Raw genomic sequence first — 13,521 nt, 5'->3', positions numbered from 1 at the left:
TTGTTAGGCTATTGGGAGCACCACACAGAAAAGGAAATATGTTAAGCATATGAGAGAATTAAACAAGATCAAACATGAAGCTTGTCAGTATTTAAAACAAATCTATAAGCCAGTGATGTCTTTTATATGATGAAAATCATATATGGGATTCTTTGACAACAAATATCTATAAGAGTATGAACAATGTGTTGTAAGGAGCAAGATTACTACCAATATGGTGTGTATTGACCTTACATTCAACATAGCTATGAAAATTTCTAGAAATCATATTAATGATGTAATGAATTTCAATACCCCAATACCATCATGCACGTGGCGTCTATTTTGTAAGTTGGAAACTTGTGCACAAAGCCATAACTTAACCAAATTTGAGAAGATCGATGTGGCTTCCTGAGTTTTCATGTAGAAAGTCTAAAACTTATACATGAGAACATAATAAAGTGTGTTAATGTTAAACTTCATCATATCATTAGTCATATATTTGAACTTGGAGAATGTTTGAACATAATCAAGTTTGTAGGCAAATTAGAACTCATATTAACAAATAAAACTTAGTTTTTATTTCTCTCTGACCTAATCAGTTCTTTATAGGTCACAATTCAAGTTTCAAGTATCTCCTTAACATAAGTACAACATTCAACTCAATGGTAGACAACATAAGGAATGTAATGACATATAGCATATCTTATCATACCATTAGATTTTCCGTTCTCTTGTCATCATTGGTCTATCGATTTGTAGGTTTTATGTTCCACCTGACACTTACATTGGGAATTTCACTAACAATTACAATAATTTGTTTCATAGGAACATATATATGGACCATCATCAAGGACATGCAGCATATTGTAGTCAAGAGGTTTAAGAACCATCATTGTTTTGCAAATTCACGTGGTAAAAAATCATCAAAGAATGGAAACTTATTACCGGGGTTTAAAATGATTTGAGATTTCAACATGATGAAGAACAATAAAATAAATTTATAGAGAATTAATAAAAAAAAAAAAAACAAGGAAACATATCTTAATATAATAGATTTTAAACATGTTATTATATCGGTTGTTGGTCCTGACCGCATGATATAATGTAAATGTGGTGTTGTATACCAAAATTCAATCAAATAGTAAAAGATTATGAAATTGTTATTTTAATTAGCAACTTCAACGTAGAAAGTATCAGATTTATACATGCTTCAATATGTTAGAGAAAAAACTTTAAATACAGATTTACTAAATATATAGTTATATTTGAAAAATAAGAACTCAAAACTCACGCATAGAAGAACATATTATTTTACGACTAATATCATATTAAATACTTAAACATTTTTTGGTATCTCATTTGGTAAGACTCGATAAACCTCCCCACAAGAGACTTAAGTTTAAATCCTAGGGGCTTCAATTAGGAGTGGCCTGAGGAAGAAGTCTGTTCAAAATGGAAATACTCATATATGAAAAATATCACATTAAATACTAGTTTAACATAAATTCAAATAACTTGCAACAACCCGTAATATAAACATACATTAGCTCCAGGTTGATGTGTCTATAATGTGGACTTGATCTTCTAATCATTATATTTAATTTAAAATCTTCCATACTAACTTGATAATTCTACTCTGAAGCGGATTCAAACACACTAAGTTTCAATGCTCACCAAGACTTACTAAGATCCACCTACCATGGTCATATATGTTTATCCATACAATACAAATAAAAAAAGGGTTAATATCAAATGGAAATACGTAGTAATAATCTTTTATCTTTAGTTTACTTATCTTTTGATTGTATTGAATAGGCCACTAAATATTTTTTAGGTTCTCATTATACCATTATCGTAGATTTCAACCTTATTGAATCATATGTATCGTCCACTATTTCATTCCATATGCCATAATTTGTTCATTTAGGCTTATGTGTTGTTGATATTGCCTCCAATGTGGCATTTAATATGGTAAATTAACTGATTCGGATGCACTCTAATGGTGTAATGAGAACTCAAAAAAATATTAATGACCAAGTGAATATAATTAAAAAATAAGTGGCCTAAAAAGAAATTTGTGTATTATTGGTTGTTATTTTATGGCATTAAACTATAAAAAAAAAAAAAAGCAAATTGTGTATTACTTTTTGTTGTTATTTTAAAAGTATTCAATCAACGTAAGGCTATAAAGGCAGTCGATCCAACATGGCAATGTAGCCCAAGTTATCGCCAACCTATGTCGACTAAGTGATCAACATGATTAACTAAGTCATTTAGGCTTACTACTAAGGAAGCTTTGCAAAATAACATGCATCATTAAGTCTCGGTGTTTCACCTTTGACCATGACAAAGAGTCTTTATACGGTTCTAAACAATGTTTTAAAACCCGGGTTTTTAGTTGACCCGGTGTGATGATCGGTTCACTGGTCAACCGGTTGAACCGTCGGGTCAACTCAGATTATGATCTTTCTCTATTTTTATATATTTTTACTTTCCCGCATAATGCATAAACATATAAAACTAATAATTTGATGTCTACAAAGTTTAAACATTTAAAAACATTAAACAAACCGCAAACGACTCGTTGTTTTGGCGTTCGCTACTTGTATCCAATTATCCAAACCTTATCAAAACGGGTCAATCCGGTTTTAACCGGTTCAACATAAGTGGTTGAACCGCGGTTTAGGGAAAACTCGGCCGGTTTGATCCGGTCCGTAATTTTACAAAAAACCGTTCTCAGTTGACTCACCTTCTACCCCGGGTCACGGTCAAACCGGTTGAACCGGCCGGATCGACCCGGGTTTTAAGTCCTAAACCAATCTATAATTTGTTCTATTAAACCCGCTTCAAATGAATGCCTTCACCGACACAGAGTAGTCGGTGACAGTTTGGTGAGGAGGTTTTGGGAGCATCCGATGACAATTTAGGAAGAAGATTTTGCGACAATTTTCCTTGCCTCTTTGTTAGTGGTTACGTCACTTGCATCACTAGATATGTAAAAGGGGAGAGCAATGGTGATTTATTTATTTATAACAAAAAATAGATAAAGATAGTGAAATCACAAAGTAGGATAGGATTGTGATTTTACAATGAGTAAATGTTTGATTTCGAATTGTGTAGTCTAAGGTAATGATGAGATTTGAAGCCGGAAACCCATTCCGGAACCGAAGCTAGAATCGAAAATGAATTGGAACCAGTTGGAGACAGAATACTCAAAAATAGTGATGTTATCGAGTCCATCATTGGCCTAAGATTGGGTAGATGTCGGGTCCGATGTTAATCATGTCTCGGACCCGAGACCAAAATTTGTTTTTCTTTCTAGCATCCACCCAACCTCATTCCCTTCATAAGACTATGATAATATGAATCTATTGCCTTACCTCTAAGAGAAGAAATGGCAAAAATCGATTATGTTAGGAAGTGATGCGGAAAACACAAAAAACCACAAACACACAAGATACAATTTTTATGTGGTTCGGTTAAGGTCACCTATGTCCACGAACAGAAATCGGGTATTCTATATTCACGAATTCTCAAACAGATGTTACAAATACAATTCAGCAGAGCTTTTAGTCACCAAACAAAGCTTTCTGACTATGCCAGAATGCTCTACAACAATGCTCTTTCAAAAATGTTTTACCTTTCTCAAGTTTTTAAGTGATTCAATAGAAGGCATTAAGCAGAAAGAGTGAGAAGACATGATATTCTTTATCCTTTTGCAACTTTCATGAAGGCTTTGAAATATTTTTGCTTCATTTTAAACTGTCATAAGTGATTCATTCTAAGTCCGATTGGCTTGATTTTTTTTTTTTTCAAAATGTAGTTCAATGTTTTCTCTTAATTTAGACGTTGAACACATCTTAGTTGTATATGTATTGACTGACTTTCGGTTCCAAATCCAATTTGGTTCTATATCCAGACAACCTAGTCCCATACTCGAAACAGAAGCAAACATATATATATATATATATATATATATATATATATATATATATATAGTTCAAATGAAAATACTATTTAATGTGAGAACACTACTTTATGTTACTATTCTACTATGAATTTAATATGTATAGTGTTGTAGTAATTATAATATGAATATATTCAATTTTATATTGATATTCTACTATAAAATTTATATATATATATATATATATATATAATTTAGTAAATTCTAATGTGATTGTTCATATATTCGGTGATGAATAATGTCATAAAGTTGTACATACAAAATTTTAATGTGAATATTAATGCGTGATTGTCCATATATTTGTTGATGAATAATGTCATATCGTTGTATATAGAAAATTCATAGTAGAATAGTAACATAAAGTAGTGTTCTCACGTTCTCACATATATATATATATATATATATATATCCAATTCCACTAAAATACTAATTTTACATGTCTTTGCTTTCGAGTCCATTCAGTCAAGTTTGTACCGGTTTACAACCCTAATCTGAGGGTCAATTTCCACAAGAAACACCAACCCAAGCCAAATGAAAAAATTCAAAAATAAGATTAAACCTGAATCTTCATGTTGTCAATAATGATCATTTTTGTACCTTACATCATCAATAATAATAATAATAATAATAATAATAATTATTATTATTATTATTATTATTATTATTATTATTTAATTGAAACAAATTGTATCTATTAAGGTAAAGGGAGAGAGACGTGAAACCATCAAATCAAAATCAAAATTTAAAAATAAAAATGGACATAAACAAAAATAAAACGCTAAGCACATGACCAAATTTAGAATTTAGTCCACGCACATCTATTATTAAAATCTTCCCATCCATCCAGCTATTCGATCGATAATTAAATATTAATCTCGTTGAGTTTTATGTATTGTCTACTGTCTAGTTGTCCAAAAGAATCACAACAATGTCTTTCAACATAAGCAGTTTTAAACTTCAAATTAAGAAGACATGTATGCATCATCCTGAATCATGGAATATTTACATGATGTACATAATGAAGCAATAATGAGCATAAAAGCTTCTTCTATAGATTTTTATTCTTTTATATTTTCTAAACTAAAAATATATAAACTACCCTTTATTCCAGAGAAACTTAACAAACTTTAATATTGCAACTTTTGCACTCAACTTGATGATAAAGATCTGATTGTTGTTAAGTCAATCCCAATGTCCATTCCATTGTATGCAATAGGCGCATACATCCACATATCATCAGAACTCAACAACTGAAAACATCATAAAATATTAGGATCCATAGATCAATAATTTCAAAAACATAAAAATAATATGTAATTAGGTTTTGTTTATCACCTTGATTTGAAGCTGCAAAAACTTCACATACTCAACAGCCTCTTCAAGCATTGTGCTTATATCAACCTTTGTCCCATTAGGAACAAGATTCTGTAATATTCTTAAACGTTCATTAATTTTTTCTCTTCTTTTCTGCAAAAAACACAAATTGATTAACTTTTTTTATGTTTCACTTTCGAAAAAAATGTAAAATTAATTTATGAAATTTTAGATTGACGCATTTACCCGTGCATAGACACTTTGTGGATCAGTCGCTGACCCTCTTCTTGCTCTTGTCTTCAAAATTTGTACCTGTTTTGGCCTTGGACTTATTGAATCTTGAGACCAATTTGAGTCTTCATCAGATCCATATATTTTCGTAGTTTGTCCAAAAACTGCATCATTGTCACCTTCATCTTTGCTGTTATTAGAAACAAGCTTCTGACTTTTTCTACACTTTATCTTTTCCACGTTCTCATACACCTACATAGGTCAAATCATTATAAAAAACTTAAAATAAATTCAAGAGATTAAATAAAGTTAAACTTGCAAAACATTTAATAACTTACATCAGCCATGCTACTAGAACGTTTCCTAGAATTTACAGACAATTCATTATCTTGTGACAAATCAACCCAAGTTTCATCGACCTCATGATGAGGCCAAAATGTAGAAGAAACTTCAAAGGGAGAAGAATTCTGTGATTCATTTGGAACTGAAAAATTATCAAGCAATTGTGACATAAAATAAGCCTCATCACTGACATTTACTCCATTGAAGGAGTTCCAATCTCCTAACATTGAAGTCACAGATTCCAATTCCATCCTTGCTGAAAGTGGAAAGAAGTTGCAATTTGTTGATTTTTAAGATGTATTTTGAACAATGGTTGGAAGAAAAGAAACAGTATGAAAAGTGATATATATAGTTAGGGAGAGTGGGAAATGATTGGTTTGTTTGTTTAATAATATTATTTGTCTTAAAGTATATCACATATGAGATCCGTTTTTTATAAACTACTATTAAGAGCCTGTCTCAGGGGTTTGTACAGCTGTCCAGACTATTTTTTGGGCTTAATGTAACCTTTCAGAAGTTTTAAATCAGATTAGAAAACATAATTACAAGTGTCGAAAGGGCAATCATTGACAAGGGTATATCTGTCATTTGTTTGACTATAGTTATATGAGATTGTGTTAACTGTTAAAGCGAGAGACAGGTATTAGCTAACTATGCATGTTTAATTTGTGACAAAAAATGAAGACAACTTTCAAAAGAACTAGAGCCAGACAAATATTTAACTACATTACCTTATGTTTAGTCATTAGTGTCGTTATTATCATAATAAAAAAAATACAAACATCTTTAATAAAGTGGAACTATGTTACATGCAAATGTAAAGCCTTATTTTATGAAAACTAATTAAATTGTGGCCCAGAAACTGGATAAGAAGTTGACCACATGCAAAAGAACATAATAATTTTGGATTAAAAACTTGCAAACAAGGAAAGAATGTGTAATATTTTGATATATTTGCCGATCATTATAATTCTTAAATCACCAAACCAAAATTCCCCTCATTTGACATTCAACCTTTAATTCTCCAACACCACGTGCTGCAGGCTTTCTAATAATCAATGGCAATCATCATTGAGGTCTTCTGCTTCCATTTTTTGTTCAAGTGAAACATATAAGATCAACCACGTCTGTTATTATTTGATTCTTGTTTGGTTGAAGATTCTAGATTTCTAAATTGTGTAATTTAGGCAAGTTTGGCGTTTTGATTAACATACTTTTAATATAAAGATTAGTACATATGGAAACTCAATAGGTCCTACATGATGTAGGCAAAATTAGAACTTCTAAAACACTATTCAACATGTGGGATTATTAAAACCGGGATATTTTAAACAAATAAGCTTTGAATTACTAATTTTGTTGTGTATTTGGACAAGTACAGTGAAACAACCAACTTGGTAGTTATCAAGTATTTTTTTTTACTTGTGGAAAGTGATCTGATCATGGAACAAAGAAAGATGTTCAATATATGCAGAAAAGTTTCAACAAGAGAGGGAAAGAGAACAAATAAGCTCCATTTAGTAGTTATCTATAAGACTATAACCAGATTTTACAGCTTCAAAGATATCAATGCAAGAATTTTCTTTGAACATCAATGACAATTAAGCAAGCAATATATATGTATAATTGGGCCAATTGATCAATTCAAGATTCAAAACTGTAAGATTCAATTTCTTTCGATGTCAATGACTATAACATGTATCATTAGGACAGAGATAAATAGTTCACATATTCCTTCAATGATTCAATTGAAGAAAAAAAACAAAAATAGCTCTCAGTTTTATTGTTTATTTTCTCCAATGAGTATGAGATGGATCAAAAAATAGATCCAATTGGATGTTGAAAGAAAATATCGGCTAGAACAGTGCATTGTACATCAAAATCATTGTCACGTTCACATACTAAAAATGAGAGACACATGTTATTCCATCCAGATAAATTTGTTTATTGAACCATATGTTCCGATTTCGGCTACCAAACATAGATTATATGAAAAATAATAATAAGAAGAAGAAACACGTACACCAGTCTTGCGGAAGAGAAGAACGAGCGAAAACAACGTGCGCCAGATATTCCCGCCGATGTTCCCGGTTGTCGAATCGAAGTCTTCGAATGGGTAATTTTTCAGTTCCAAGACGATGATTTGCTATTTTTGCGTAAAACCCTGCATAGATCGGCATTGACAATGACGGAATAATCGTGGGATAATTTAAAAACCCGCCAACGCACGATCTTTGACAAAGGAATATAGTATTACTACTAATGAGACAGAATAAATCATAATACGAGGACGTAATCTGATTAGAGCTTCTGCAGGTGAGAGAATATAAGAATATCTACATCTATGATTCTCTCTATCTGGTTTCGTGACACGTTGAGTTCTAGGGTTTTATAATCATTAGCATCTGCGAACGCAATGGTTTTTGTTATTCATGCAGGAGTTCCTCATTTTCCAATATGATTTTACAAACCCCTCATGTATATGCTACATTTTTAAATTAAAATAAACAACACTGCAAAAATGGTTGTGTTATACGTCGACTTAGTAATATATATGGGGATTTTAATAAAGAATAAGAAAGTAATTTATTATTATAGGTAATATATATACAACAATTCGATATTCAAAATTTCATTGTTTAACGAATGAAATCATTATCTATATCACTACAAAAAAAAATGCTAATTAGTGACGAAAACGAAATGATCAATAACAATTGAAGGAGTTGTCACTATATCATTTAGTGACCAAACTTTTGGTCGTCACTTGTGGTCACTATAGGGCCGTCACAAAAACTGATTAGTGACCAAAATATAAAAGCGGTCACTAAATAGTGACCAAAATATAATGGTCACTAAATCTATGACTACTGTTTCGTCATTAAATGTTGTCACTAATAAATAAAAGTCGTTACTGTTTTATCTAATTAGTGACCATAAAAAATCGTCACTGGTTACTAGCTTATCCAACTAGTGACCATAAAAAAGTCGTCACTAATTTATCCAATTCGTTACGAAAAAAAGTCATTATTTTTTGTTGCAATTTCTTGTATTTAACCAGTTTAAGTAACTTTAAGCGAACCTAAAATATACAATACTGAAATGGCTAGAACATCATATGAATCTTAGAACAAAGTTAAGAACAACAACCACCAATATAGATTTCCAAAAACAGTAAGTTTTCCAATTCTAACCAACTTACTCATTTTATAAACTGTACACAAATAATAGTTACAAAAGAATGTGATATAGATCGTTATCAAGCCCTTTTGTTTGGAGGCCTTGTGACTAGCTTCCTTTAAAGCCTTTTTAATTGACTTTTGCATTTCTAACTGCCTACTTGCCTACAAAACAAAGACATCATTTAGGTTTTTTCGTTTAATGAGAAAGGCATTCTTGTCTTTTGCACATGAAATGGTGAGGGTGGGGTGGGGGTGGGTGTTACCTCGATTTTTGCTTGATAAGATGCAAATTCAGTGAAATCTTTTCTCCTTCATCACTAGTATTTTGGTCATCATCAATTTGGAAACTTTTAACCCTTATTTGAAACTCATACATAACACCATCCACAATGCTTGAACATCTTTATTTAACAAAAAACCATATATGTGTTACTTGTAGGCATACAATTGCATCCTTTTGCTTTCCATCCTCTTTGATTTCACCACAAAGCCCCCATTACTTAACCTGAATGTGAAAAACAAAAAATGTTCATCAATGTATCATACCAATTACTTATCACAAGAGATAACTTATAAGCTTCAAATTACATTTCCCTATATAAAACTAATGTGCTGGGAACTACCCCTCCAGAACCTTTAATACACTTAATGAGAAATGAAACACACCCATTTTTACCTTTCATGCACTTAAGGTTAATCAAGAAGTCATTAGAACAAACAGTGAAATTCACCAAATTTGCTTCAATGGTAGATCCATTTTCAAGCTAAACACCAGTGACATTTCCATAAGGACCAGATTCTAAGCTTTTTATAAAAGCACCCTACAAATGAAACATAATGTCAACAATTTAAGCATGTGTTGGTGTGGGGTAAGAGGGAGAACCATCATGTGTTGGTTCAGCGAAGAATTGAACAACCTTGACAAAAGATGATTTTCTGGATGACTTATTGTTTGGATAAACGAGTTTTAGTTATGTTATACTTAATATTTTTATATAAAATAAAATATTTTAATGTGATACATCATTTAGGCCAGAAAATTATTACCTAATACTCGTCTAAAATCAAGTACAACTTTTAACAAATCACAATTAGGTCTTAGATATAGAAAATAACAGCAAACAAAACATAAATATTCATTATATCAAAAAAGAAAAATTGAAGTACCTTACAGAAGTTGAAGACCAAATTTAGTTCACCGATATTATTGAAAACCACATCAACATCACTATGCAAAAGATTGTCATGACCATGTGCCTGAACAACGAGATTGTACACCATAAACAAGAAACCAAGTAAACAACTGAAGAAAATAAATTAAACCCAATAGTATGCATATAAATCATTAATAGTAAGAGTTAAAAAAAAACTAACTCTGCAGAGTATTGGAAAAGGTTGATGAAAAACATCTTAATGTTGTCCAACAATGTGTTATCAGCATCAGCCACAATTCTTGCAACTTTAGAGCTAACCTATGATAGCCAAAAGAAATATAAGCATCAAAAAGACATGAATGACCTCCTCATCTTCATACTGAAAATGATACAGACTAAAACAGGTATTGACAAGGGTAGAGTAGTCATTAGTCATTACACTGATTAAGTTTGACAACATTGTATAATCAGGTTCCTCTCTGTAAGCACCCATCAATGTAAGCAAAGAAGATAAAGGCAACTAGCCAGCCATAGACAATGCAAACAAGTCATCTAGAATTCCTGTCAGTAGAAACAAAATATTATAATAATTAAAAATATATATTATTTTTACAAAGTTTAGTTTCTAAATAAAGTTGAGGATTATAATAATAAAATAGCAAAGATTACCATATCGATCCATGGCAGATAACTTTTTGCTTTCAATGGCATATCATAATTTCCACTAACAGTAACTAGTTATCAGTTGCCATATCATGGGCCATGACCATGTGCCTGAACAACAACAATGAACACCACAAACAAGAAACCAAGTAAACAACTAAAGAAAATAGTAATGATTAAAGAAAGCAGGACCAAAACATTACCTGTGCCATTTGTATGTATCATTAATCATGTTAAACACATAAAAATCATCCGTTTAATGTAGGACTAATGTCGCCCTAATCATGCACACTCATTTTATCAAAAATACGATCCAATTCCAATGGATACCATGCCTATTCAACATTTTGTTGATTTTTATAGTTCATTTGATCTTTGAACATACAAACATTTTGTTCACATAGAACTACAAATTTGAATTAGAAGCCCATCTTCCCAAGATTTTAAATTGAAGTTTTCTTCACAGATATAGTAATTTGCAATGTCTTTACCCAATGAATTATATCTATAACATGGTAAGAAACTTGACTAATGCACAATTAGGATGAGTTTGTTACACCTGGACCGAGTAAAACAAATTGAAGAGAGAGAGAGAGAGAGAGAGAAAGGGAAAGAAAGGGAGAGAGCTCACCAATTATGAATAGTTGGAGATAGATATACTCAAAATACACTCCCAGTTCATGTAATCATTTCATCGAACAACTGTTGTGTACATTCTATTGAATGGGGAGAAGATGAATCGTGTCCCTAGATGTTGATCATAAGAACGTAAATTCAACTGTCCATGTAACATTCTCTCAAAATCTCATCCAATCAATGAAATCACAATGGGAAAACCGATTGAGACAGAGAAAAAAGATACCAAAGGATGTGGGGAAGATGGTGGCGGTGCCAGTCGGTGGAAGGGGACGTAGGTACAAACATTGTCGTAAGTAAGAAGTAAGGCTTTCGCCAGGACCATATTTTTGATGAATTCTTCTCGGACTTTGTTGATAACGTGATGACTTGGGTATATACAATGTTGGTTGTCGAACTTGCCATTCTCCGGATCCTTGAAAATCTCGTCTGACACAAAAACCCTAAGTAGTAGAAATTTGATTTGGCGATGATGAATTGGAGATTGGGGAAGGTTTAGGGCTTGCAGATGGTGGATGAGAACGACACTGAAACGATGGGAGAGATTCCTTTGCATCCGTTCATACGTGAAATGGTTTGTCTGTCTTATATTGCCACTCGTATTTTAGGGTAAGTTACGTTTTTATCCTTGTGGTTTGATGACATGTGTTGCCGTTAAAAGTAACTATATGTTGGTGATTTTTTAAGGTTATTTTAATGAAATCTTTTTCCCTATAAAAGTAAGAGTAAATTACATGAATGGTCCCTATGGTTTTGGGTAATTTGCGCGTTTGGTCCCTAACTTATTTTATTAACTCGGAAGGTCGCTACTGATTTTTTTATTATGTGTTTGGTCCCTATTGTTTGTTTTTGTTACGCGCTTGGTCCCTGTCATACCTCAAAAGACTATTATTTAAATAGGAAAAAATGATGGGGTACGTAAGGTAAAGTGAGAAGGGTGAGATTAGGGGTGTGTTTATTTAAATAAATTAAAAAATAAAGGGAAAAATAGACTTTTTATGTAAGACAGGGACCTAGTGCGTAACAAAAACAAACAGTAGTGACCTTCCGAGTTAAAAAAATAAGTTAGGGACAAACGCGCAAATTATCCTAAACCATAGGGACCATTCGTGTAATTTACTCTAAAAGTAAATATAAGTTGGTCATTTTTAGAGTTAGGCACTATGAATAAAAATTATATATAGTTAGTGACTCAACCTTTTTTCATTATGTATTTCAATAACCATATTGTTTCGTCACGGTCCCTCCACATGACGTTTAGGTAGGTTTGAAAAGAGAAGAGTATTCAGTGACCATAATTTTTGGTCATTAATCATCTAATGATTCTACTAATAAGACAGAATAAATCATAATACGAGGACGTAATTTGGTTAGAGCTTCTGCAGGTGAGAGAATATAAGAATATCCACATCTATGATTCTCTATCTGGTTTCATGACCTGTTGAGTTCTAGGGTTTTATAATCATTAGCATCTGTGAACGCAATGGCTTTTCTTATTCATGCAGCAGTTCCTCATTTTCCAATATGATTTTACAAACCCCTCATGCATATGCTACATTTTTAAATTAAAATAAACAACACTGCAAAAATAGTTGTGTTATACGTCGACTTAGTAATATATATATATGGGGATTTTAATAAAGAATAAGAAAGTAATTTATTATTATAGGTAATATATATACAACAATTAGATATTTATAAAGGAAACATTTTTCATTTCACTATATTCATTTGAAACTCTCGTGCATTTTTCCTTTCACCACATTCATTTGAAACTCTCATGATTTTTCAAATTGTTTCTAATAATTATTATAATTTGGTTAATTAGGTTAAATAAATATCAAACTTAAAGTGTAATCATATATAAACTACATTTCAATATTAAAATAATATCATTATTTCTACTTATAAAGTTATGGTTTTTAACTTTTAACAAATTATACTTAACTTATTAGTTTTAATATATTATTAGATGTAAATTATTATCATTTTAAAGATACAATTTTAGAATAATTTGTTTAAAATACTTAAATTATTAATTTAAATATAA

General features: G+C 31.3%; 1 protein-coding gene across 1 annotated transcript; it reads right to left on the bottom strand.

Annotated features, from left to right (window-relative positions):
• Positions 1-5,005: 5,005 nt before the first annotated feature.
• Positions 5,006-6,132, bottom strand: LOC144998199 (transcription factor bHLH84-like). The gene is made up of 4 exons (XM_078958013.1): positions 5,833-6,132; positions 5,510-5,746; positions 5,285-5,416; positions 5,006-5,199 (listed from the first exon to the last, which is right to left on the bottom strand). The coding sequence occupies exons 1-4, from the start codon at positions 6,085-6,087 to the stop codon at positions 5,098-5,100; spliced, it is 726 nt and encodes a 241-aa protein (XP_078814139.1). The 5' UTR covers positions 6,088-6,132; the 3' UTR covers positions 5,006-5,097.
• Between the last annotated feature and the right edge of the window lie 7,389 nt (positions 6,133-13,521).

This window comes from Lactuca saligna, chromosome 5, assembly GCF_052625555.1.
Source record: "Lactuca saligna cultivar CGN05327 chromosome 5, ASM5262555v1, whole genome shotgun sequence".
In the NCBI taxonomy this organism is placed as follows: Eukaryota; Viridiplantae; Streptophyta; class Magnoliopsida; order Asterales; family Asteraceae; genus Lactuca; species Lactuca saligna.
This window is presented reverse-complemented; position numbering and strand designations above follow the sequence as displayed.

Excerpts from the sequence above, each read along its gene's own strand:
- LOC144998199 (XM_078958013.1), bottom strand. The coding sequence starts at position 6,087 with ATGGAATTGGAATCTGTGACTTCAATGTTAGGAGATTGGAACTCCTTC. Across the intron at positions 5,747-5,832 it reads GTTCTAGTAGCATGGCTGAT|GTGTATGAGAACGTGGAAAA; the intron begins GTAAGTTATTAA and ends TGACCTATGTAG. Across the intron at positions 5,417-5,509 it reads CACAAAGTGTCTATGCACGG|AAAAGAAGAGAAAAAATTAA; the intron begins GTAAATGCGTCA and ends TGTTTTTTGCAG.